The sequence below is a fragment of the Callorhinchus milii genome, unplaced genomic scaffold (genome assembly GCF_018977255.1).
Source record: "Callorhinchus milii isolate IMCB2004 unplaced genomic scaffold, IMCB_Cmil_1.0 Scaffold1, whole genome shotgun sequence".
Classification (NCBI taxonomy): domain Eukaryota; kingdom Metazoa; phylum Chordata; class Chondrichthyes; order Chimaeriformes; family Callorhinchidae; genus Callorhinchus; species Callorhinchus milii.
The window spans coordinates 92691925-92719208 of NW_024704742.1; the positions used below are offsets into that span (position 1 = coordinate 92691925).

The window sequence follows — 27284 nt, forward strand, 5'->3', positions numbered from 1 at the left end:
ATGTCAGCAACATCTTATCCATAAAAGAAATCATAAAACATGATATGGTCAAAAGATAACTGAACTAAAATCTGAGTTGCTGCCTAGGTTACATTATTCTAATTATAATGTGGTCGTCTAGGCTGATACTCCAATGCAATTTCTGGGGCCCTGCTGCATTCTCAGAGGTGCAGTCCTTCAGATGAGACATTAATACTGAGGTTTTGTCTACCTGTTCAGGATGTTAAAGATCACATAGCACTATTCAATAAGGGAGTTTCTCCCGGTGTCCTGACCAACAAACCCCAGAGCAAAGGTACATAACCAAAAGTGGTCATTCACTTCATGGCTGTTTGTGGGATATTGCTGTGCACAAACTGACTACCATATTCCTTCCTATTAACATTCTTTTGACTTGGAAAAAAACTCATCAGTTACTCACTAATTCTGTTCCCTTCTGCTCGCACACCATTTACTTAGCAAGTCGTGGAAATCAATTGTCCTGGTTGTTCTTTCCAAGCCAGGTTGATAATGTGCTCTGTGATCTTACCACACACTGAAGATTTATAATTGTAAACTAGCTTAAGAATGTAGATTGGATTATTTTGACACAGATGCTTACCTGTTTCCTTTTCACCCACAAAATATACAGTCAATTCACTTTACGGTATATTCTGTGAAACGCTTTGAGACGTCTTGAGGATGTGATAAGGTGCTGTATCAAATGCAAGAATTATTTTTATCTGCTAATGTATCAGCCTGACTCTTGCCTCTTGAGTCGGAAGGTTGTGGGTCCAAACCCCCTCCTGCATTTTGGGCTTGAACTGGTAGACTAGAATGACTCCTCACTTCGTGATTGCACAAAGGACACACAATTTAGGGCTTTGTGGTTGACATCAATAGTCCCAGTGCTTTAAAATCAAATCGACATTAAACTCACAATTGCCTCTTGCTGAGGATATAAAATCAAGATATTCACATTTTCTGGGGGGCTGTTCATATACCTGAAATTATATTTGGATCCTGATGGTGTTAGTCACAAAGTCACAGAGATCGTGACCTTATCGAGCCATTCGGCCATTTTCTGGAAGGAAAATAATCTGATAATCTTGAGGTGAGTTCCCTCAAAATTACCATTTATTGTGCTACTGTGATCACATTCATCTTTCATTCTTATTCTCTGAGAGTAAGAATAAGAGATGAATGTGGTCGCACTAGCACAACATCTCCTATTAAAATGAGTTGGAAAAACACAAGCTAAGGACCAGATGAAACTCATGAATAACTCAACCGAGTGGGAAGCTGTAACTCTGGATAGAAATCAACATTGTCACTCTGTGACCCATTGATACATGACCAAACTGTGGCGTCTTCATTCAACCTACTGTCCTGGAGATTTCAATCCAGTATTGTAGTGAATCTGGGGTTTTGAGTATCAATTAATAACATGAATTTTCCAAAATATAGAGAAGCAATAAACAAGAAACTACTGTAACACAAGCAGCAGTAAAAGTCAATGAAAGACCAAATCTGGTAGTACAGTAACTCAAAAGACTTCAGTACACAATGTTGAATATTAACAAGTTATTGCAGCTGATATTGAGAAACATATCTGTAATTCACAATTGACAATCAGTCATAGAAAACGGCATTATTGGCAAATGATAATGTGATCTCACTTTGTACATTTTCATTCCAAAGTATATCTGTCAACCTGCTTATTTAGTAGAGCTCTCACTTCTGAGTCAGAAGGTTACGGGCTTCTACGGTGATACTGTGCTATAAACATACAATACCGTGCTATAAAAATGCAAGCTCTACCTTTATAAATATAAATGGGATTTTTTATAGTCTTTCTACCTTTCCTCTACCACCACCCCAATAAAACTGGCTATTCTCCAATATCTCACTGAGAAGGTAATTCATATGCATGAGCTCTGGACATTGAATGTTGGCAGAGCATTCAACCAAAGTTGACATCACAGCCAAACCCATTCTAACCACACCCACATCAGTGAATTGAACAGTAATTAATTTGGAATTTAAATCCTAAACTGAAGTTCATTTTCCCCTCCCTCACCCAAGGGTACAAAGTGTAGTGTGAAGTTGTATTTAATGTAAATGATGTGAGCTTATCAGCTTTTGATGACACGCACAACCACCCCAGGTTTTGTGCTATGAAAAGAAAAGGAAAAACATGAACACTTTAGGATTATCATTAGTGATCAGGGTGGAGTTGAATCTTTTTAATCGCTTGTCAAATACAATTCTTATCACCTTTTTAAGTGGAAACTTTGTTTTGCTGAACTCTATTTTCATAAACCACTTTCTCGAATACCCTACATGGAGTCCTGTAGCTCAGTGGTTAGAGCACTCGCCTCACATGCGAGAGACTTGGGTTTGATTCCAGGCAGGGATCACTTTCTGGGAGTAATAATCCCTCTCCCGGTCCCCCCCCCCAAAAAAAATGATAATTTGGTCCACGACTGTTTGTGGGACACTGCTGTGCCCACAGAACACACAGTCAATCCACTTTACAGTGTGTTCTGTAAAGCTCTTTGTGACGTCTCAGCGCCTTTCATTTCAGGAGGATATCTCAAAATGCTTCAATGTATATTCTGTGAAGTGCTTTGAGATGTCTCGAAGACGTGATAAGGCATTATATCAAATCAAGGATTTTTATTATGTATACTCATCCAGATTCTGTTCTTTTCTTCTCTCTTAACCCCCACCCCCAACAGCAATACTGAACAGTCGTTGTATGGTTTCAAGCGCATGTGGTTTATGCAGTGTTATTTATAGTTTCCTGCCTGAACAATGTCACTAATTTAGGACATTGCAGAGCTGTGTCTTGGCAGCTCCAAACGGTCTGGTGTAAGTCATGTCGCTATTATTTTTTTCTTCTCTCCAGCTCCTGTGCTGTGGATTACATAGAGAGATATTAGCATCCAAAGTAGGGTTGATGTACAAAGTAGTGCTGGCAAAGAATATTCTGGAATGAACAAGTAGATCCAGCATTAGTTGCCCAATAGCATTTACACAACTGTCTTAACCAGTGATTAGAACTCATATAGTCTAGGCTGACACACCGATGCAATACTGGGGGTGTACTGCATTGTCAGATATGCCACCCTTCGGATGAGACATTAAACTGAGATAACATCTGCCTATTAAGGTGGACGTTAAAGATGTCTCCTGATGTCCTGGCCAACAATTTGTCTCCCTCTCCCCCACCCGACTCACAAAGCATGGTTCAGCTAACTGTGAGGGGCGTTATATAAATGCAAGTTGTTGTTGTGGAGTGGAGCTCCTTCAGAAGAGGCAAGCCACTGGGATAGCACAGAGGGAGCTCCACCAGTGTGATATTTCCATTCCACATTTCCTTTCTTGATTCCCTGCCTCTCTTAGTGATATTGTCACTTTGTTCTGAATCAGAGGCAGAAAGTTTGCAGAGATTCACCTGCCCCCTCCCCCTCAAAACATATTTCATTGTAGACTCTATGTATCTCTGCCAGAGTTGGGAGGGTTTTCATTCCCATCAGTCAAGGCAAGATTTGAACCCAAGCTCCATAGCAGAGATAGTTGAATAATCTAATGCACCATCTTGGAGCCCAATAGATTCAACCCTGTTGCCAACTAGCCATTGTAAAGTTTCTTTAAACTTGACCTTATTTGATTTTGATTTATTTTTTCGCAGAAATATCAAGGGTGGTGTTTTCTAAAGCTGGAGTGTCAAATTATTCGACTCTGCTGCTGAGTGAGAAGCGAGGAATGCTGTACGTGGGAGCTCGCGAAGTCATCTTTGCTCTGAATTTGTCATATATTGCAGAAAAAATACATGAGGTAAGACCTCGCCACACAACCTAATAAAGCTTAGAAAGAAGTGCTGCAACATTGGGTCAATGCAGAAGTCCCAAAGATTGGCTTTGTCCTGTCTGATAGTTAGCTGGTCTCATTGCCTATAACATTTACAGTTATACATTTTTCATAAGAGTATTTTGAATTCAGGATTTTGTGAGAGTCAGTAAAAAGCAATTATCCATCCTTCAAAGAGAAACCTGCTGCATGTTCATCGTATGATGATGAAGAATTTGTAGTAAACCTGTAAATTGTTGATTTTCACACATTCTACTGTTACAGAAGAAAACTCATTTACACTCATTTATTAGACTAACTTGGAATGCTGGAGTTCCACTGAGTGTTACCTATACTCCTTGGCTCCTGTCAAAAATCTTCTATCCTACAGCTTTGATCTCCTCAACCTCCCTGGCCTATCCCTCAGGCTCACCAAACCAGTGTGCAACCTCGGAGTCAGGTTCAACCCACAGCTGTCCTTCCTTCCCCACATCCGGTCCCTGACCAGGACCGCCCTCCTCACCTGCACTAACTCCGTACCCATCATACCTGATCTAGCCAGGTTCCACTGGCTCCCTATCACTAAACAGATCGATTTCAAGATCGTCATATTCATCTTCAAATCCCTTCAAGCTGTAACACCTCCCTACCTCTCTGACCTGCTTACTCTCCAACCCACTACCCGTTGCATCTGCTTGACTGACTCCGGCCTCCTTGTTTGTCCCTTGTGCCCTCTATTCCGTCATCGGTAGCTGCACTTTCAGATACTTTGCCCAGAAACTCTGGAAGACTCTTTCTCTATTCTTCCGCCTTGCCCCCTCCTTCCTCATCTTCAGGTCGCGCCTGAAGACATTCCTCTTCGAATGTGCCTATGGTCACCTCCCATCCCACCTCCTCCGCATTATGCTCCATCAATGTCAAGCGCTCTGGGCCGCTTCCCTGGTGAAGTCGTCTGTATAAATGCAAGTTGTTGTTATCGAGGCAAGGTGAACTGAAAATGATGAATTATGCACAAGCAGAATTGTTATATAATAAGGTTGAAAGCACTAATTGAATTAAAAACATTGATTTTTTTGTGTTTTTTGTTGTCTTTTTCAGGTGAATTGGACGGTCTCTGAACAAAAACAGATTCAGTGTAAAAACAAGGGAAAGTCTAAAGAGGTACATTTTGAATTTACTAAATGTCTATAATTAACTAAAATATTTGTTATTACGTTTAACATGTTTCCAGAATTACCATAGTACGAAGATGTTAATCTGAGTGTATTTATAGGAATGGATTCATAGATTGACTATTTCCGCTGTTTGGTTATTTTGTGCCTTTGTTACAGACTGAATGCCTGAACTACATACGTATCTTGCATGAGTTTAATGATGAAAAGCTCTATGTATGTGGGACGTTTGCATTTCAACCAACTTGCGATTATCTTGTAAGTATTTGTAACTGGAGGTATATTTTCAATCTGCTTTCCTAAAATAGATTGGACTATTTACTTGCTCATTTGTTGTCCACTTTCAGACCATTAAAGATTTCCAACTGCAAGGCCAAAATAAAGAGATTAGAGGGCAGTGTCCATTTGACCCTGCTCAGAGATACACTTCAGTAATGGTTGGTAAGTATCTGATGGCAGCTTCCTTGTTCATGTTGCTAGTCGCCACCTGTATGAAGGGTGCTATATAAATGGAAGTTGCTTGTGACTCAGTGATGAAGCAGAATAATACAGCATTCAAGGTTTATCAAATATATCTCTTATTTTTTCTAAATTTAAAGTAATTCATTTTAATGGAGACTGGGTCGCCATATCAGCACAAGACTGAGCCCTGCCAATTTAAAGTATCCACAAATAATACATTTCCAGACTTTTGGTTCATAAGTTTTTTTTTCGGTCAGCCAGATGTTTGACACATGTGGAAACCTATCACCATGTTTAAGAGGATCCACACCAACTGAGAGTTGCATGTATCCCTTACATGTAGAAATTCCCATGTCTGGAATGGAAAGCTCACTCTCTCCTTAGGGGGAGGGACAGGAACACATCCAACAAATTTAGTTCCAGAGAGCATTAGCACAGGTTGGCAAGAGCTAAGGCTTGGGGAGCCCACAATATGTATTGAGGTGCGATGTGAGTTTAACCAGTAAAATGGTCTGTAACAATACTTACTGTAATGGTGTACTGCTGGAGTTTAATCGGTTTCAGTGGCTTGCCAGTGAAACCACAGTATTTTTCCTCAGTGCTCTCCATATTTGTACTGTTGTATGATTTTTGATGAATTAATTCTGAATTGCTCTTTTTTGATGATATTATTTTAGATGGTGAGCTGTACTCTGGAACAGTCAACAACTTTTTAGGAAGTGAGCCAATTATTACACGGGGTCAGTTGCGGACCGAGTATTTATTACCCTGGTTAAATGGTGAGTGTGTTTGACACTAAACCCAAATATGGATTCTGAATTAACCAAGCTGAAATAAGTAGCAGAACATTTTTGAAACTTAATGGGAAACAGAATGTAACATGATAAAAGACAACAGTGGGGCCCAATTATAATGCACTTCTTTTATAGAGCCAACTTGGTTCTAACACAATTGCTGTGTGGACCCTTCCACTGGAAATGTGTGCATTTAGCCCACATTCTTTCCACTTGCCTGATGGCCTTCTCTCTAAAATGGCCAAGTTTTGGGTCATTGGGTGGATGAGGATGGACCACTCCCTCCACCGCCTATCCTCTCACCTCAACCTTCAAGGCTCTGTCCTTGAGTAGTTCAGGTCTTATCTCCAATTTGTCTCCGCCAACGGTTTCTCTTCCAGCCCCCGCACAGTCTCGTGCAGTGTTCCTTAGGGCTCTGTCCTCGGTCCCCTCCTCTTCAACCTCCTCATGCTCCCTCTTGGTGACATCATCCACACGTATGCGGATGACACCCAACTCCATCTTTCTGCCTCCACCCTCGCTTCCAGGACCACTGACGTCCTGACAGACTGTCTGTCAGACATCAAGTCCTGGATGAGAGCCAATTTTTTACAGCTGAATGTCAGCAAGACTGAGGCTCTCCTGATTGGCTCTCGCCAGGGCCTCCGCATCTCAGGCACTGGCAGAATCAGCATCCATGGATGCATACTCCACCTCACCAAGCCAGTCAGGAACCCAGGCGTCTATTCAACCCTCAATTGTCCTTTCTCCATATCGTGCCATGACCCGCTCTGCCTTCCCCCTAGTTTTTTGCCTGTGCCTTTGCTCAACATCCTTAAATTCCTTGCTCCATGTTGAAACCAACACTTTTGTGAAGAGTTTCAAGGTGTTCGTCTTATGTGAAAGTCACCATATAAGAGTCCTGTAGCTCAGTGGTTAGAGCACTCGCTTTGCAAGCGAGAGACCTGGGTTCAATTCCAGGCAGGGCGAAACCTTGGGCAAGTTTCCTTACTCCACACGCCTAATAATAATCCCTCCAAAAAACAAAACAATAATAAATTGGTCATTTTAAATCCACGACTGTTTGTGGGACATTGCTGTGCGCAATTGGCTGCCGCGTTCGCCCACAAATACACAGTCAATTCACTTTACAGTGTGTTCTGTGAAGTGCTTTGGGATGTCCTCCCGACGTGAAAAGTGCTATATCAAATGCAAGGATTATTATAAGGGCAAGTTGCTGATAGTGTTAAAATACAGTAATAACAATACAGTCATAGGAGGCAGCTTCTGCTAACACTTCCAGTGAAGTTCATTCCTTGTAACAGAAGTGATCTTTTTTTCACTTCAGTCGTTTTCAACAGTTTTCTATGAAAATTCAAAATGAAAACAACGGTTTTCTCATTCACACACACACCAAAAAAGTTGTATAAAAAGCAATGTTCTTCTGGATTGTTAATTGCAAGAACAGAAGAATTTGCAAGTTTCCAGTCGTACTGTGGACTTTTTAATTTAAGTTCATTTGCTCAAGATGGTGAATTCAGTATAATTTTCATTAAATAGATGTTGAAGCCTAATTCTGGTAGCAGTAACAAGTGAGAGGTGATCAGCAGACCAGTCATATGTAAGAGACGGACCATGACCCGCTCTGTCTNCCCCCCACCTCCGCAACATTGCTTGACTCCACCACTGCCTCACTCCTCAGGCCGCCGAAACTTTTGTACGCACATTTGTCACTTCAAGGCTCGACTACGGAAACTCCCTCCTTGTCGGCTTCCCCAACTCTTCCCTCCACAAGCTGCAGATCATCCAGAACTCTGCAGCTCGTGTCCTCTCCCGTACCAGGCTCCGTGACCCCATCACCCCCACCCTCGCTCAACTCCACTGGCTCCCCATCCCTCAGGATAGAATTCAAAATCCTCGTTCTCACTTTCATGGTCCCCCACAGCCTTGCCCCCTCCTACATCTCTGAGATGCTGACCCCCATCAACCTGTCCGCTCCATCTGTCTGGTAGTATCTCACTCTACCATCGGGGACCGGGCTTTCAGGCTCTTTGCCGCCACACTTTGGAACTCCATCCCACAATCCCTTCACTTTGCTCCCTCTCTTGCCTCCTTCAAGGTACGACTCAAGATTATCCTTTTCGACTGTGCCTTCAGTTGCCCTCCTACCTCTCTTCCCTCCCTTATCCCAACCCTTCCCTCCCCCCCACACACTCGGGTCCTGATCCCTGACTGTTCAGCGCCTTGGGACACCCTCCCGACGTGAAAGGCACTTTGCAAATGTAATTTTATTGTTGGGTCGTCCTCAACAACACTTCCAGCATGTCATGAGCAGTGCACAGGAAATGACATCTCGGAGATCTGATGATTTGAAAGTTGGCTGTGCTAGCTTCCTCTGCTGAAGAAAAATGGCTGACTATCAGTTCATCAGGTCTGTTGGTTGACACTGCTGGCATCACTTCCTGCTTTGTGTATAATATAGCAAACAACAACAAAATTACATTTGTATAGTGCCTTTGTATTTGTATAGTGGTTAGAGCACTCGCCATGTACGCGAGAGACCTGAGTTCAATTCCAGGCAGGGCGAAACCTTGGGCAAGTTTCCTTACTCCACACGCCTAATAATAATCCCTACAAAACCAAAAACAATAATAAATTGGTCATTTTCAATCCACGACTGTTTGTGGGACATTGCTGTGCGCAATTGGCTGCCGCGTTCGCCCACAAATATACAGTCAATTCACTTTACAGTGTGTTCTGTGAAGCGCTTTGGGACGTCCTCCCGACATGAAAAGCGCTATATCAATTGCAAGGATTATTATTACTATTATTATTATTTCACGTCGGGAGAACGTCCCAAGGCGCTGGACAATCAGTGTTTCGGACCCGAGTTGGGGTCGGGACCGGGGAGGGTGGGGCCAGGGCTGGAAGGAGGGTGATCGAAGGCACGGTCAAAGACAAGGGTCTTGAGATGGGTCTTGAAGGAGACAAGGGAGGGGGCGAGGCGGAGGGACTGCGGTATGGAGTTCCAGAGGGTGGGGGCAGGGTGGCATTACTCGGTAGCACACCTTCTGTTAGAGCTTGGGATGCTTTAAATTGATTGTTTTTCAGTGGGACATGTTTAATGCGGGTTGGGTGTCATTCATGTACGTTTTATGACTCTTTTCCACAGAGCCAAGTTTTGTTTATTCGGATGTGATAAGAGAGAGTGAAAACAATCCAGATGGTGATGACGACAAAATCTACTTTTTTTTCAATGAAGTGGCTGTTGAATATGAATTCAATGGCAAGCTCAAGATGCCAAGAATAGCTCGAGTGTGCAAGGTTAGATTAAGTTGATACTGTCATCTAATGCTAATTTTTCTTCTGAACATTGCTTAAAGCACAATTTTAGGTGTTAGCCTGGCTCAATTGGTAGTAGTTTTGCCTCCGGAGTCAGGAGGTTGTGCGTTCAAGCCCTATTTTGGAACTTTGAGCTCATGGTCTACACCAGTGATGGTCAACTTGTGGACCACATGCGGAAAGTGTTACACATGCATAAAACAGTCACAAGTTGGCCATCCCTGGTCTACACTGACACTTGAATACAGTGCTGCAGGAGAGTTTCATTGTCAGAGATGCCACACTTTGAATGATAGAGAAGGGAGTTGAGCGGTATGGAGGGAGGCTAGGGAGAGGGTATCGGAGGGGGGAGGTTCATGTGGCATATAAACACTGATACAAACTGATTGATGGGGCAGTATGGTCTATATCATTCTATGTATAAGATATTAAACAACTTTTTCCGGTGGATGTTAAAGATCCCATGGCACGACTTGAAAAGGGAATGGAGTTTCTCTGGAGTCCTGACACAAAATCCCCCAGACATAAAAATGATCATTTACTTCATGGTTGCTTGTGGGAAGTTGCTGTGCAAGTTGGCTGCCATGTTTGTACAGTCGCTACACTTCATAGTAAAAAGCGCCCTGGGTTGCTACCCCACTTGAAGGGTGCTATATAAATACAAGTTGTTGTAAATTTTTTGAGCCCTTTGAGTTCCAGTGATGTGATAAGGCACTATATCAATTACAAGGATAATTATTATTTGGTCAAATATCTTGCCAATGAGTTAGACATTTTTATTAAGTAAGATTGTGAGTCAGAGGCTCACTGCTCTGTAAATGAGATTGTTTCGAAGGAAACCTCTAGTGGCAGAATGTCTGCTGCCAAATGGCTTCAAGCAAAGCAAGAACATGTGGAGATAGGTGAGGGGATAGTGAGCAAAGCAGTACTTTGTCTGCCCCCACAAGATCTATGGGGTAAAATTCCACCTGGTCGATTTACTCCCATCAGTATAGCTTTTCAAAACTTCCAGAATGTGTCAAAATCTTAAATACAATCTTTTAATTTTGAAACTGGTTTTCTGTAAATTCTTTTCAGAAGCTACAGTATACAGGCTTTATAGTTGAGACTGAATTTAACAATTTTTTGCTGAATTCCGCACGCTCTGAAATGTTAGGTTAATCGAGTAAATCTAGACACAGGTGGAATTTCTACACCTTCGTGCTCTGAGTTTCTGCATTGGGAAGACCAGGACAGTCAAAAACCCAGTGAAAAATAATGGGGAAAATGCCATTGCTTGCGTTTTCCCAGCAGAAGCTTATGTTTGATGGTGGTCCATCATTGATATACTGTGAAGTGGAGAGTGTGTGACTATGTATTTTGTGGGTGACGCGGCAGCCCAATATGGGCACAGCTATGTCAGATAAATAGCCATGAAGTGAAGGACCAATTTTATTTGGGGGTTTGTTGGGCAGGACACCGGGAGAAACTCCATTATCTTTTCGAATCGTGCCCTGGCATCTTTAACATCCACCTGAATGAGCAGACAGCCTTGGGATAACATCTCATCCAAAGGACGACACTTCCATCAATGCAGCACTGCCTGAGCACTGCAATGGAGTGTTAGCCAGTACAAGTTCACCTGCTCATTCTATCTCATGGCCCAATTTCATAAGGCAAGCAATGTTGTTGTCATGCACGTCTATTTTATTTGTGATGAAATTTATTGGGTATGAATTGGATGCCATCCAAGAATCTTCTAATGACTGTGTGTTTATGTTCTGTGTTGTTTAGGGTGACCAAGGAGGGTCCAGAACATTGCAGAAGAGATGGACATCGTTTCTTAAAGCTAAACTGATTTGCCATCTGCCTGAATCCAATTTTGTCTTCAACATCGTCCATGATGTTTTTATTCTGAAAACCCCCAACTGGAAGGAAACTATATTTTATGGTGTGTTCACCTCACAATGGTAAGTAATGTAACACTGCCTGTATTGTCTTTCCAAGCTTAAATTACAAATAGATGATCCTATTTCCTTTTTATTTTTTTTGAGGGGTTAATTGAAAGCAGCATTATCCCTTTTGGTGCTATACACTGGCTCTTCTGTGTATTAGCAAACTATCCTTTGTTAATAGCTGGGCTTGTATGGCCCAGCAGTTGTTAATGCTGTGAATGGGGCTTAATCAAGTGGCAAAGGATTCTTTACTCTATCCCATCTTGAGAAGCAAAGCAGCTTGGATCAGCTTGCAAATAGCATCACTGTTTTTCTCTACCCTCCTCCACATTGAAGCTGATCCTGTGGGAAACTTTTTTTTCAACATTGTAATGATAATAATCCTTGCATTTGATGTGGCGCCTTATCATGTTGGAAGGACATCTCCAAGCACTTCACAGGAATTACTGTGAAATGGAGTGACTGTATTGTGTGGGCCGAACGGCAACACAGTTGCACGCAGCAATGTCCCCCACATTGCCATGAAATGAGTGACCAATTGATTTGATTATTTGGGGGATTTTTGGTCAGGACACTGGGAGAACTCCCTTATGTTTTCGAACAGTGCCATGGGATCTTTACCGTCCACCTGAACAATCAGCTTAATTTCATGTTTCATTCGAAAGACGGCACCTCTGACAATGCAACCTCTCCCCCCGCACCCCCCCCCCCATGCTGACATTCGAATGTCATCTTCGACTATGTGGATTCAAGTCCCAAAGTGGGATTTGAACCCACAACCTTCTGACCCAGAGGTGAGAGTGCTACCATTGAGTTAATCTAAAGTTCTATACCCATTAAAGTTCCAATTGTTTTCCCTCTCACTTTGATGTAGTTGAAATATCTCAAGTGTTTTTTCTAAATTGCTTATCAGCAGCATTATTGTAGTAAATCCCATGCCCAGATAGATGCATCCCTTCTTGCTCATTAATGCACATCAGCAGTACAAAATGAACTTTTGACTTTTTGGTAATCAATCTTGTTGAGTTTTAGAAATTAATCTTAACACACTCGCCTCAGAGTTGCTGGGATGTGGGTTCAGACCCCATGTCGGGACCTGGAGCCCATATAGTCTAAACTGAAGCTCCACTACCACACAGTCCGTGTGCTGCTCTATTGGAGGTGCCGTCCTTCAGGTGCGATGTTACACGCCAAGGTCGCATCACAGTCCCCAAATAAAATTATTCACACACTCCATGACTGTTGTAGGATATTGCTGTGCTCAGATTGGGTGCCATGTTCGCCCACAAAATATCTGCCTCTGTACCACTTTACAATATATGGAGTTCTGTAGCTCAGTGGTTAGAACACTTGTTTTGCAAGTGAGAGAACTGGGTTCAATTTCCAGCAGGGTGAAACCTTGGGCAAGTTTCCTTATTCCACACGCCTGATAATAATCCCTCAAGAAAATAAAACAATAATAAGGTGGTCACTTCAAACTACGACTGTTTGTGGGACACTGCTGTGCGCAATTGGCTGCTGTATTTCGCCCACAAATATACAGTCAATTCACTTTACAGTATATTCTGTGAAGCGCTTTGAGTCGTCTAGAAGACGTAAAAAGCGCTATATCACATGCAAGAATTATTATTATATATCCTGCGAAGCACTTTTGAGACATCTTGACAATATGTTAAAGCATTGTGAAGTGCAAGGATTATTATATTAGAGTGCTGTGTCGTGCTGATCAGAGTTGTGTGAATGCAATAATGAATATTCCCATTCGTGTAATTTAAACATCAATGGGGTAACAAACATCAGAATAATTGGAGGGGTAGTCTGGCAGAGGTATGGTTCAGTGCTCGATTCCCAAGGAGAACGTGGCACATACCGCTCAGAACAGTGCGGCAGTCAGATATCTGGCATACTTAAGGTTCTCCTTCAGGTCACTAAATAAATCTCAGGCAGAAACAGTAGCTCCCATCTCGGGGAAGAGAGAGCTTGAATCCTGTGGTTAACAGTGATGAGCTACACTCTGCCTACATACTTGCATTTACAAGCCGTAGCATTAGGTGTGTTCTAAGTTGACGACAAAGAAATTGGACATACTTTTCCTTATTACTGTAGGACTACTAGCTTGGATGAAACGTACTTTATTTTGGAAGGAGTAATTTCCAATCATATGTAATGGAATCTTCAATTTTGCAGTCATAACTGTTCAAGATCAAGCACTAGTTTATTAAGTTTGATTACCGCAAAGTTGAATACGTTTACTAATGTTGTGTGATACTGGGAAATTCTCAGTGCTATCAATTATTTGTAAAATCAAAAGATGATCTGAAATGTGTATTTGTCTTCACAACCTTGTCAGGAGTAACCTGGGAATGTCCGCGGTCTGTGCCTTTAACATGTCCAGCGTAGAAGATGTGTTCTCCAAAGGGAAGTACATGCAGAGTGCTGCCTTTGAGCATTCCCACGTGAAGTGGGTTAGATACAGCGGGCAAGTTCCAACCCCTCGACCTGGCTCAGTGAGTATACACAACACGCTTTCAATCTGATCTTTGGATGTTTGTGAGACCGAAGGCACTTTCCCCAGGGACTTGGAATGAAAGGAGAATTATTTCCGCAATGATTATAAACCAATAAATACTTGGAGCAATACAAATGAAAAAATCCAAAGACCAGATGTGATGCAACTTGTAACTAGGAGTATGGAGACAGTGGGTAAATGAGACTTAAAGGAATGCTCTTTGAAAGCAAAAGAGGCAACACAAACAGTTTGGACCAAATGGCCTTCTTCTGTACTGCTAAATTTCTGTGGTTTAGCTATGTGAATAACCATAGCAATTAACAATTGATTAACACAACCTTGAATTTAGTGACTTAATGATAATTAACACATCAACTGTTTCCTGGAGGCTCTCCTCCTCCACCCCAATGGTCTCACCGAGAAGCTGGCAGACCTGTGTGTTTAGCTGCTGGCTGTCAGATCGCAGCACAGTTAGCAGCTTTACATGATGATTTATTTTGGCTGGTTGATACATTTACTATTGGTGCTAAATAACTCATTACAATTTTTAAGCTCAGCTTCTAGGAAATTGAGGTGAAGGACCAGGTGTTTCAATGGAAATGACTGAAAAGTGGCTTTTTGTTCTAATTGTTTGGCACCTCTTCTGTCCTTTACAGTGCATGAACAATGAGGCAAGAGCTCAAAAAATTAACTCTTCGCTCCATCTGCCCGACAAAACACTTCAGTTTGTTAAAGACCACCCTCTGATGGAGGACCCAGTGAACCCCATTGGAAACGGGCCGAAGTTGGTGAAGAGAAACGTGAACTACAAGCAGATTGTCGTGGACAGAGTCCGAGCACTTGATAACAGCCTCAATGACGTGTTGTTTGTGGCAACAGGTGGGTTGTGGTGAAATGTGAAATCTAATGTAATGTATTAAAATGACTGTAGTGTGCAGGAGCAGTTGTTTAACACAGAATTGAGGGTGGAGATACAATACATTGGAAATGTGTTCTTTGGTTCTACATTCAGTTCAAAGGTTTATGTTGACCTTTAATGCTATCTAGACATGCATGTTGGAGATGAACACTAGCTGCATTAACATATCACAACATTGTCATTTTCATCTCTCGTTCCTAAACTAGAGTTTAAGAGTCTTCCTTGGATTTATTGAGGAAAGCTAAACTGTGTACAGATGCAACATCTTATTTTCGTAAACCAGAAGACGGGGGAGGGGCAGTCTGCCTGTAGAGAAGCCATATCTTTTAATGGATCCAGGATTATTGCAGAAACTGCAGTTTAGAAACTACAAGGTCAGAGATGCAAAAGAACTAATTTTGTGCTCTGACACCAGTTTATGCTCGGCTTTTCAGGATGAACCATAGAAATTTACAGCATAGAAGAACACCAAAAAATCCGTGCCCAGCTTGTCAAGTACCACAAAACCATGCTGGACAGGCTGGAGATTACCTTGAAAAGGTGTTTTCACCTGGATATCATTTCACTGCTGCTCTCACTATGTCAAATGCAAGGATTATTATTTTATATTATAAAAGATAATATAAAATAATAATCCTTTCATTTGACATCTCACCTTATCACGCTGTCAAAATGCTTCCAAGCACTTCACAGGACTTACTGCAAAATACAATTGCTGTACTTCGCCAGTTCTGACAAAGGGTCATGAACCCAAAACGTTGACTCACTTTCCTTTCTCCATAGATGCTGCCTGACCTGCTGAGTGTACCCAGCGACTTCTGTTTTTGTTTCAGACTTCCAGCATCTGCAGTATTTTGCATTTTTTTTTACAATTGCTGTGTATTTTTTAACGAGCAGCAAATTTTTGCACCACAGTGTCCCTCAAACAACCATGTAGTGAATGATTCATTATATCTGGAGGATTGTTGGCCAGGACCCCAGGAAAAACATCCTTCTATTAGTATAAATGAGGAGGGTATGAATTCATCCTGTCTCTGCTCAAAAATGTTTGTATAAAGGTTTTAGGGAGTTGTCCACAAACTCACAAGAGATCATTTTAATGTTACTGAAGATTTTGTTTAACAGTAATAATAACCTCAGTGAAACAAATTTAAACTTGATGGTTTAAATTTCTATGGTTCATCCTGAAAAGCCGAGTATAAACTGGTGTCAGAGCACAAAATTAGTTCTTTTGCATCTCTGACCTTGTAGTTTCTAAACTGCAGTTTCTGCAATACTCCTGGATCCATTAAAAGATATGGCTTCTCTACAGGCAGACTGCCCCTCCCCCGTCTTCTGTTTTACGAAAATAAAGTTTTTGGAAGTGGCAGGGTGTGAATAAATAAGTGTTTACGTATATTCTGGCTTGCTCCATGTCCCCACCCTGTACGCTCCACCATCGGCAGTCGGGGCCTCAGCCTTTCTGCCCCCACCCTCTGGAACTCCAACCTGGAGCCTCTCCACCTTGCTTGTCTCCTTCAAGGCCCGTCTCAAGGTCTTCCTCTTCGACAGCACCTTCGGTCACCTTCCCACCTCCATCCCCCTTTGCCCTCCACTCTTCTTGAATCCAACCCCTAGTTTTGGCGCAAACCTTCACTGTCCAGCGCCTTAGGACGTCCTCCTGATGTGAAAGCTCTATATAAATACAAGGTGTTATTCTAATACTGTATCTTCCTTTAACAGATACAGGATTATTGCACAAAGCAATCAATTATGACAATGAAATGCATATAATTGAAGAAATCCAGCTTTTTCCCAACTCTGAGCCTGTGCAAACATTACTTTTGGCATCCGAAAGGGTGAGTATAAAGCTTCTTTACCTTTTTTTAAAAAAAAAATATCTATGCATGGTATAAAATCAAAGAATGTTGCTGCACCAAAATAGACCATTCAGCCCTTCAAGTCTATGTTTTACTCCATATGGGCCAATATGACCCCACTCTTCTGCTCGCTCCCAATAGCCTTTAATATTCCCACTTCCGTTTTTTTTGTTATCTTAAATTATCTCCAATCAGTGGAATGAATCTATTCCCGTTTTCCTTATTACTCTATTATGACTCTTCATTATCTTTCTGCCCCCAACCTCTGGAACTCCATCACAGAGCCCCTCCGCCTTGCCGCCCCTCTCCCTTTCCTCCCTCAAGGTCTGTCTATCATACTCTTAAGGCAAGAACGCTACCAACTGAACCAGGCTGACATTGTTTTGAATAGCGCCATGGGATCTTTGACCCATCAGAACAACATAACAGGATCTTGGTTTAACATCTCAAATAAAGCTCAGCACCTCCGATATTGCAGCAAAACCCTGCACTGGAGTGTGATCTTAGACTGAGCTCCACATCCTGACATTGGGGCTTGAATGCATAACCTCCTGGCTCAGATGTGAGTGCTACCAGCTGAGCTAGGCTGATACTTCTTCCCCATTTGTGGGGAAAAGATGCAGTTTCTCGGTAACAGATTAATTAATGACACAACATTTTAGTTTCACAGCAATCTGTTTGTCTCATACTAGTAAATGGCTGGGAAAATTACTTGTAATTGGATTTGAAATGAGCAGAAAAACTGCCAAACTATCTGCAACTGAAAATGGGAAGGAAACGAGCACCTAGTTCAGGCAATGTTGGTTACAAAATGGAACTGAAACTTCTCTTTCTGTAGCTATGATTTGACAAAAGCATCCATTAGACCAATGAGAGTCAATGTGTCGCGTGTAAGATATTGCACAGGATAGATACACTTCACATACTGAAGTGCGTTTTTAGTCACAGTTTGCACTGCTGTTTTCCCTATGAGTGCTTTTTCAAGCCTGATGACTTAATCTGAAACTGGAAGCAGGACTGTGGGTGCTGTATGTCCAACAAGATTTACCAGTTACCACCAGTGGGCTAACCGTGCCTCGCTGACCTCCCCTACCCCCGCCATTTGCTTTTAGTCTTGGTGTGTATGTTATGCCTGCCGCCACCGACCCGAGCTGCTTCCCCACAATACCCCCACCCCTGTCCTCTACCCTCACTTACTCCCGCTCAGTTCTCCTCTCCCACCGTCCTCCTCAACTCTATCCTGCTCGACCGTCCCACTGCCTCCCTCTGCTCCAGCCTGCGAATCCTCCGTCGGGTCCACCATGGGAGTTGCCGCTGGCTGTCTAACAGCAGCCCTATCCCTTACTCTCGCCGCAAGGCTCACCGGTTCCCAACCACAGGGACCAACCTCTCCTCCCTGATCCACATATCTACCCTTCCTGTCAGTCCTCCCCACTCCCCCGGCTCTCCCCCCACTTTCCGTCACCAACTGTTCCCTCTGCATTGGTCTCAAAACATCCGTTTCCTCTCCAACAAAACACACATCATCCAAGACCTCATCGTCAATGAACATATCGACATCCTCGCCCTCACTGAAACTTGGATCACTCCAGGCTACACCTTCCATCACACCCCTTGATCTAACCTCCGTGGTGACGGTGTGGCTCTCGCCTTACTCCTCTGGAACTTTCCCCTCCTTTAAGCACCTTATCCTTCATCAGCCTCCATCCTTTCCCTCAAAATTCTCCTCATCTATCGCCCCCCAAGCACTCCACCACCTTCATCCCTGATATCTCCACCCTCCTATCTTCCCTCTCCCTTTGCTCTGAATACCTCCTCATCCTAGGCGATTTCAACCTTCACTTCACCCCCTCCTGCTCTACCTCTGCTGACTTCTCCTCCCTCAATCTCTCCCTCCACATCCACTCGCCACCCAAATCCGCGGTCACCCCCTCGACCTGGTGATCACTTGGGGCCTCACCGTCTCGGACCTCACCATCATCGACAAAGTGATCTCGGACCATCACTTCATCTCCCTTAACTCCTCAATCCCTCTCCTCACTGCCACCCAAACCACCTCCATCTCATACTGCACCTGGAAAAAAAATATCCCCCCCCCACCCCTCCCTCTCAGCTGCCTTGGAGTCATCTGAACTCCTTCCACCCTGGGCTTCTTCCCGCAATGACCTATCCTCCTGGGTCACCCTTCTCCACAGCTCTGTTTCCTCCACTCTTGATTCCCTCGCTCCCCTCTCTTCCTGAGCCATCTCCTACTCACACAAATCACCTTGCCACACCAGCCACCTCCGCTCCCTTAAAGCCCAGGCATGTTCCGCTGAGCACACCTGACTTAAATCAAACCTAACTGTCCATCAGCAGATTTGACTGGACAATCTTGGAGGCGAAGGACAACCCCAGGCTCCTCTTCTCCATCACGAACTGACTCCTCCACCCACCATCTCGCGCCTCACCCATCTTCACCTCAAATGCCAAATGCGAGGTGATGCTGGACTTCCTCAAAACCAAAGTTGAGGGAATCCACTCAGCTGCCTCTGCCACTGCATCTACTAACCCCTCCCCATCTCCTCCTCCCACTGCAGCCTTTACCCACCCCTCCCGCCACACCTTTTAACCTGTCTCCCTCTCCTCTCTCATCACCACCATAACCCGTACGAAACCCACCACCTGCTCCCTCGGCCCCATCCCTAACCCCCTCCTTACCTCCCAGCTCCACCTCCTTGCCCCTCTACTCACTGATATTGTTAACCTCTCCCTGTCCTCTGGTACTGTTCCCACCCCTTTAAAAATCACTGTCATCATTCCTATCCTTAAAAAAACCCTCCCTGGACACTTCTCTACTCTCTAACTACCGCCCCATCTCCAACCTCCCCTTTCCTAAGTCCTGGAACGAGTTGTTGCTTCTCAGCTTCGCTCCTTCCTCTCCCGCCACTCCCTTCTCGAACCCCTCCAATCGGGCTTCCGTGCCGCCCACAGCACAGAAAGACCCCTGGTCAAAGTGACAAATGACATTCTGTCCATCTGCAACCAGGGCTTCCTCTGCCTCCTCTTCCTCCTTTACCTCTCTGCTACTTTCGACACCATCGACCACTCTGTCCTCATCTACCGCCTTTCCTCTCACCTCAACCTTCACGGCGCTGTCCTTGATTGGTTCAGATCATACCTCTCACACCTCCTGCACTTCATCTCCTCAAACAGCTTCTCCTCTAACCCCCGGACTGTCTCATGTGGCGTTTCTTAGGGCTCTGTCCTTGGTCCCCTCCTCTTCAATATCCATAGGCTCCCCCTCGGTGACATCATCCGCAGACATGGGGTCAACTTCCACTTTTATGTGAATGACACCCAACTCTACCTCTCTGCCTCCACCCTTGACTCCAAGACCACTGCTGTGCTGACAGAATATCTGTTAGACATCAAGTCCTAGATGAGAGCTAACTTTCTCAGTTGAACGTCAACAAGACCGAGACTCTCCTGATTGGTTCCCGTCATCGCCTTCTCACCTCAGACGCTGACAGCATCACCGTCCATGGTTAACACTCCACCTCACTGAGCCAGTCCAGAACCTTGGGGTTTTCTTTGACCCTCAACTATCCTTTCTACCTGACATCTGTGCCATGACCTGCTCTGCCTTCCCCCACCTCCGCAACGATCGCCCAGCTCCGCCACTGTTTCACACCACAGGCCGCCGAAACCCTCATACATGCTTTCATTACATCGGGGCTCGACTATGCAAACTCCCTGCTTGTCGGCCTCCCCTACTCCTCCCTCCATAGGCTGCAGATCATCCAGAACTCTGCAGCCCGTGTCCTCTCCCGCACTAGGCTCCGTGACCCTGTTTGCTCCTTCCACTCAGCGGGCTCTGGCTTACCACCTTCAAGACCCACCTCAAGACACCCCTCTTTGACCGTGCTTTCGATCTCCCTGCCTCACCCTCCCTGACCCCGACCCTCAGCTCGGGTCCATAACTCTGTCTGTTCATCGCCTTGGGACGTCCTCCCGATGTGAAAGGCACTTTATAAATGTAACTTTGTTGTTGTTGTATTTTATCTTTTTTTGAGTGTAAAAGGAGAATTTTAAGTTTTCTTTAAGTGTCTTAACAAATCCATTTGTAAGTTATAAGTGAGGATGAATACTTTTGCTTACTAAATCTCTTTTGCAACCTCCGGAACATCGCCAGACTACGGCACTACCTCACCCCTCACGCTGCTGAAACCCTGGTCCACGCCTTTGTCACCTCAAGGCTGGACTATGGGAACTCTCTCCTCGCCGGCCTTCCCGCCACCTCCCTCCACAAGCTGCAGGTCATTCAGAACTCTGCAGCTCATGTACTGTCCCTCACCAGGCTTCAGGACCACATCACTCCCACCCTCGCTCGCCTCCACTGGCTCCCCATCCCCCAGAGGATCGAATTCAAGATCCTCATCCTCACCTATAAGGCCATTCACGGCCTTGCTCCCTCCTACCTCTCCGACCTACTATACCCCTACTTACCTGCCCGTACCTTCCGTTCCTCCGGCTCCGGTCTGCTCCACATCCCCCGCCCCAACTGCCCTACGATCGGTGGCCGGGCCTTCAGCCTCTCAGCCCCGAGGCTCTGGAACTCCATCCCCCAGTGCCTTCGCCGCCTCCTCCCTTTCCTCCTTCAAGGCCGGTCTCAAAACCTTTCTCTTTGACCGTGCCTTCAGCTCCCCTCTCGACTCTCTTCCCCCTCCTCACTCCCTCCCTTCCCTCCCCTCACCCTGACCATTTCCCCCCTGCTCGGGTCCTGACCCAACTGTGCAGCGCCTTGGGACGTCCTCCTGACGTGAAAGGCGCTTTATAAATGGAATCTTGTTGTTGTTGTTGATGGTTTTTCGTAAGCATTTATATTTTTCAAGTTGAATATCTTCAATCTCGGCCATTGAACCACACAGCAGTAATTTTTTTGGTGTTTATTGATAATTCATGTTGAAAATTTTATTTTGCAGGACAATAAGTTTCTTCAGGACAATAAGTTTTTGTATGCAGGGTCGGATTCAGGAGTTGTTCAAGTTCCTGTTGCCTTCTGTGAAAAATACAAAACCTGCACGGATTGCATTTTGGCACGAGATCCCTATTGTGCCTGGAACCCAGAAAGCAATTCATGTATCTGGGTTAGGAAAGGGGACATGAGGAATAGGTATGTGTACTTAACCCAGATCTCTACATTACTCGGCTGTGGAGTCTACGTTCCATGTTTTACTACGAGCACATTTTGTTTAAGCAAGTGATCTGGTTTCTGGTGTTAAATGTGTTTAACATTTGTGGAGTTTCTGGTGTGGAGTCCTGTAGCTCAGTGGTTAGAGCACTCGCTTTGCAAGTGAGACACCTGGGTTCAATTCCAGGCAGGGCGAAACCTTGGGCAAGTTTCCTTACTCCACACGCCTAATAATAATCCCTCCAAAAACCAAAAACAAAGTATATTCTGTGAAGCGCTTTGGGACGTCCTCCCGACGTGAAAAGCGCTATATCAAATGCAAGGATTATTATTATTATTATTAAATATACGTTTTATTTTTTCCTCAGCAACTTGATGCAGAATTTGAAAGGAGATGCAGTTCCATGTATAGCCGAAGATGGTAGGTTAACCAGTGCTGGTGCTTTTAACTAACATCCAACTCTTTCTGCAAATGGTTATTTTAGGGTTTGGGTTGGTACTCACAGAAGATGTACCAAATTAGCCTGTTACTCTGGTTACTTTGATAATTGGGTTAATTTTGATTGCTACTCTCAGATTAAGTAGAGGAGATGTTAAATTTGCCATTATTATTATTTTATATACAAAAAAGGCCAATGGATAACATTTCCAGATTATTTCTCCAGAAGGTGCCAGAATAATATCACACCTGTTAATTCTTGTGTAAATGCCCTCACACATCAAAGTTGTGAAATTCATTGACAATCCACATCTACACTAACTGTGGTTCCAGATACAAATATTAACTAGTGGAGGAGCCAATATAAATAGNAAAATTAGCAATATTGGTGAATAAATGCCATCTGTTTGGCCTTGGTTGGCTCATTGCCCAGGAAGCTAGTAAAAGTAAATCCAATCTTATCTTACAATACATATTAAATATAGGAACTTTACACATAAGTAACTAATTTGCAGTAGTACTTCCCTCTGAGAATTGCCTTTCCTTGAAAGCATTGCCTGTAAAGCAGATTTAAAAACTTCTGTGAACACTTGCTTTAAGGGATATGAATGATTTTCTTACATTAGTATTATGAGAAGTGTTCATAAATGGATTAATAGAACAAGCAACTCATTGAAGTGTATGTGGATGGCTTCTAATTCATGGCATGTACCCAGATAGTTGGTGCTTTGCTGTTGGTTGGCAAAGTCTGTTATTCTTGAATGAAAAATCTTAACCTGCTTTATTTTGTTTAACAGGGAAATTTCTTCACACTCCTGAGTTTAAAATGGAACCTGGAGGTTTTAAAGAGCTGAAGTGCCACCTTGCATCCAGACTGGCTACAGTAGTTTGGAAGTTCAATAATGAGAGTCTGAATGATGGCTTAAAATACCGGCTTTACCGAAATAATTTGCTGATCTTACAACTGTCTAAGAGGGACTCGGGTGTCTATGAGTGCTGGACAATGGAGGACGTAAAGGGAAACCGGCATGAGCACCTGGTGGAAAGGTATTCTCTGAGCGTAGAGCCTCTATCTGAGGCTGTAACGGCTCCCCCCACCACATCTTTTACTCAGGCGGAAGGTAATTCTGCAACCACTCAGGCAAGCATAAATAAAGGAGGAACGGCTTCTCACCCTGTAACAACCCAGATTCAAACTTCTCTTCCCACTTCAACTATTAGCACCCTCACATTTTCTATCCTTAAGTCTTTATCTACAGGTAGTTCGCTTTCAAACGCACAAGGTGTACTTGAAGCTTCAAGGGCTCAACAAAGCAATTCCATTCTGGTATTTTTCCTTGTGGTATTTGCACTTCTTTTCCTAGTGCTGCTTAGTTACAACTGTTACATGAAGTACCTGCCAGCTTCTTGCCTGAAACTGCGCACTTGCGTAGTTGGTGACGGGAAGAAGCCAGAATGTGATTATGAGAATGTGTCCGAGGGGCTGGTGAAACAGCAGGCAGTGAAAATCAATTCAGATCACCAAGGTGGAGAGCAGATGCCTGCTGGTGACAAGGGTTACGAAACTGAATCAGATTGTGGGAATGGCAAGCTTCCAAATACAGAGAAGCCTCAGGAGCTTAAAGAAATCCAAGAGAACCACAAAGTCCAGTCTGCTGAGCCTGAGAAAGATGTAGATATTAAATTCATTGATGATGAAGCACAGAGCCTTTGCTAATACTATTAATATTACTCATAGCCATATAGAGGCAATCTATTGTGAGCAAGAGTGTGGAAGTTGAGGGTTTAGAGATTTAGAGGTCATAGTATGTTAGCTAAATTTGTCGTTTGTTCAGAAGTTTTGCTTAGTGTTATTAAAGCTGTTATCTGAAAGTTATTAAAGCTGTTATCTGAATCTTGCACACTCAACCTGCATTATATTCAGCCAAACAAAATTGTTTTCATACATCTTCAGTTTTCATTCCAAATTGGAAAATATTAATTTATCAAATTGGTAAATTTTTCAAAATACTGTCCAAATTGGAGCACAAATTTGTTTCGTATACTGTATATGTGATTCATTCCATGGCTGTTTGTGGGACGTTGCAGTGCACAAACTGGCTGACCCACAAAATACACAGTCACTCCACTTTACAGAAGGTTTTGCGAAGCGCTTTGAGACATCTGGATGCTGTGATAAGGCGCTATATCAAACTCAAAGATTATTATTATATTGATATTGCACTGAAAGCTTATGAGTGATATTCTGTTAGAAATATCTGTAGATAATTGCTGCATCTAATGTAGGTTGATGCGTAAGTTGATACTTTTGTTCATTGCTAATATTCTGCAGACCTCAGGGAACAGTCGAATAATAGATTTCATGTTTTTTTTAATTCTCTAATTGAAAGAAGAAAAAGAAGGGTTATCTGAATTTCTGATTAGATTTAGATCCTAATCTGCTGCAGTGAAACATAGAGTCCACAAGACTGATTTATAGAACTAATGCCTTTTTTTTAAAACTAGTACCTTACCATTGGCAGAGTGTTCATTGCCCAAATGCTGTTTCTGAGCCACGGCCTTAATTATAGGGGCTGCCTGCGTTGAAAGGATTTTACCTGTGGAAGATGTTCGACACTTGCTAAGCACTATCACACTTATAGTCACATTGATACAGCGATGGATTTTTAAAGTGGCTGTCATAGTGAGAGAAATGAACACATAATGGTGGGGGGACGGACAAACTCCCTGCTGCATTCCTTAAACAAGAATCTTACAGACTACATACATGTTGCAGTTTCTCTCAAGACTTTTTAAAGCCACATAACATGGACTCATGCGACTGACTAGAGCTTTGGAGCCTGTGATTTGCCGCTAAAAGTACTGAACAATTTTAGTAGCCTGCTGGACTGCATACTGAAAATGTGAGCAACTGGTGCAATTAACCAGCTTTTTAATTTGACATTAATGTGGCAGCTCTGTATATTTGTATAATTTGCATTTCTGTGCATAACAATTTTTTTTTGTTGTACACCTTCTTTGTTTGCTAATATGTACATGTGCAGAAAGAAACAGGATTTTGAAATTTGAAAGGAAGTTTTTTGTGTAGAGCTAAATTGATGTGGTACTTTAATAGTGTAAACCGGTTCGAATGTATGAAAACTTGTATATAAAACTATTTTCTATTTTTTTAATTGTGTAAATAGAAGTCAAAGGTTTCAATTGTTGAGTGTTTCCCACTTTGTTAAAATACTAAACATTTGAATGAGCCTCGTTTGTTCTCAACCTGCCTTCCCACATGTCAGGATTTATGCAAAAACTTAGGTAATACTTCTGTCTGTTCACCAACACTTGTCTTTATCATCTATTAGTGCATGATCTGTTTCATTTATATATAATATATATATTATATATGTGTATATATATATATAATATTTTCTTCAGAGCTCTGTTCTTTTGTGCCTTTGTGTCTCACAGCCTCTCCTGTTTTACCTTTTACTCCTCTCGGTTCTTCCTCTCCGTCTCTTGGATCTGATCCACCTCCTTCCCCTGCTATTACCCCATCTGGAGGGTCTTCTCACGATTGGTCCAGTGTAGACAGTACAGTGGTCCAGCTGTTAGCCCCACTGCTGAGCGACCAGACACACACTGTGTGTAGCCCTGGATCTGTCCATCTCTTCTGTCAAGCCATTGGTGAGTGAGCATCTGCTAACAAGAACGATTTTTACCTTTTTGCACATTTGTTTGGGAGGGGAAAGGGGAGGAAAAAAAGAATTGGTCCCTTTTACTACTGTGAATCAACTTGTTTTTATCTTGCTAAAGAAGTCTGTTTTGAGTTTGTATATGGGCATGTCAGGTTACAATATTGCAGATGATTGACAGTACAGAGCCATACCCTGGAGTCTTAGTACAAAAACACTGTAGATCTTAAGACTCCAAAACTATATTCAGTGTTAATAACCGTGTTCTTAGTGAAAACACAGTGACCAAGTTTTATAGAGAACTTGATGTGGCTTGTCTCTTGTATCCTTCACTAGGGGCAATGAATCGTTCTTTGATGCTTGGCACCTTACCATAATATATTACTTACTTTTGATCGTCAGCTGAATTATTTTCATAAATGCACAATAAAAGTTGAAATGCAACATTCCCTCGTACGTTTACTAGATGTACATCCCTCGTACTTTATTTGTTGAACAATGAGTATGGTGCAAACAATGCATGTGTTGATTTTTGCAGGTATCTTAGTTTGATTCATTCATGAACGATGCATCCTCATACACCTCACAAACAATTGTAAATATTTGTTGAAGCAATGTCAAAGGTAGTAGTGACATTGTCAGTTAGGAAGGATTGCCCAACAGGGTTCCCAGTTCCAACACCATGACCTTGATCTGTTATGTTTATCAGCTTATATAGTAAATTTGATCACAATGGCTGAATATAATCTCTCAATCTCAAATCATTCACATTTCCAAACAAATCTTTGTTGTAGTTTTGAAGGTGAGCTCAATTCTGTGAATTAGCTTTTTGTTTTGTTATTCGGTTTATCAAGCCTGCCCTGGTCATATTGGAAGACACCAGCCCTTCACATTTGTTCTGGCTATTTCTTTTTCATTTTTTAAAAAAAAACTACCTTCAAAATGAAGCTGAGTATTTTTTCATGAAAGAGGTAGAAACCATTGACTTTATGAATCTATGGTCATTTTTAAGCGTTAGCAATTTACTTCTCTCCTGTAATGTTTCTCACCTGGTACCAAGGGAATTGGTTGGAAGCTGTTCCCAGACACTAGGTATTAATGGATATTGAAACTGAGGAGCACTTGAGACAGACAAGATATTAATGCATATGGAGGTTGGCTTAGTTTGCTACTCAGTTTATTCACTGG

General features: G+C 42.9%; 1 protein-coding gene across 6 annotated transcripts in view; it reads left to right on the forward strand.

Annotated features, from left to right (window-relative positions):
* Positions 1 to 27284, forward strand: part of sema4d (sema domain, immunoglobulin domain (Ig), transmembrane domain (TM) and short cytoplasmic domain, (semaphorin) 4D) — a 117560-nt gene that overhangs the window by 75960 nt on the left and 14316 nt on the right. For 4 of the 6 annotated variants that reach the window (XM_042333226.1, XM_007900004.2, XM_042333235.1 and 1 more), the window contains 13 exons: positions 3677 to 3822; positions 4933 to 4995; positions 5166 to 5264; positions 5354 to 5447; positions 6146 to 6247; positions 9414 to 9565; positions 11357 to 11532; positions 13868 to 14024; positions 14683 to 14905; positions 16668 to 16783; positions 21769 to 21959; positions 22346 to 22398; positions 23214 to 25664. In XM_042333226.1, coding sequence (XP_042189160.1) covers positions 3677 to 3822; positions 4933 to 4995; positions 5166 to 5264; positions 5354 to 5447; positions 6146 to 6247; positions 9414 to 9565; positions 11357 to 11532; positions 13868 to 14024; positions 14683 to 14905; positions 16668 to 16783; positions 21769 to 21959; positions 22346 to 22398; positions 23214 to 24133 — 2492 coding nt within the window. In that variant the 3' untranslated portion in view covers positions 24134 to 25664. Of the gene's footprint in view, positions 1 to 3676; positions 3823 to 4932; positions 4996 to 5165; positions 5265 to 5353; positions 5448 to 6145; positions 6248 to 9413; positions 9566 to 11356; positions 11533 to 13867; positions 14025 to 14682; positions 14906 to 16667; positions 16784 to 21768; positions 21960 to 22345; positions 22399 to 23213; positions 25665 to 25872; positions 26089 to 27284 lie in introns of those variants that run through there. The other 2 variants (XM_007900005.2, XM_042333237.1) reach the window with 1 other exon arrangement.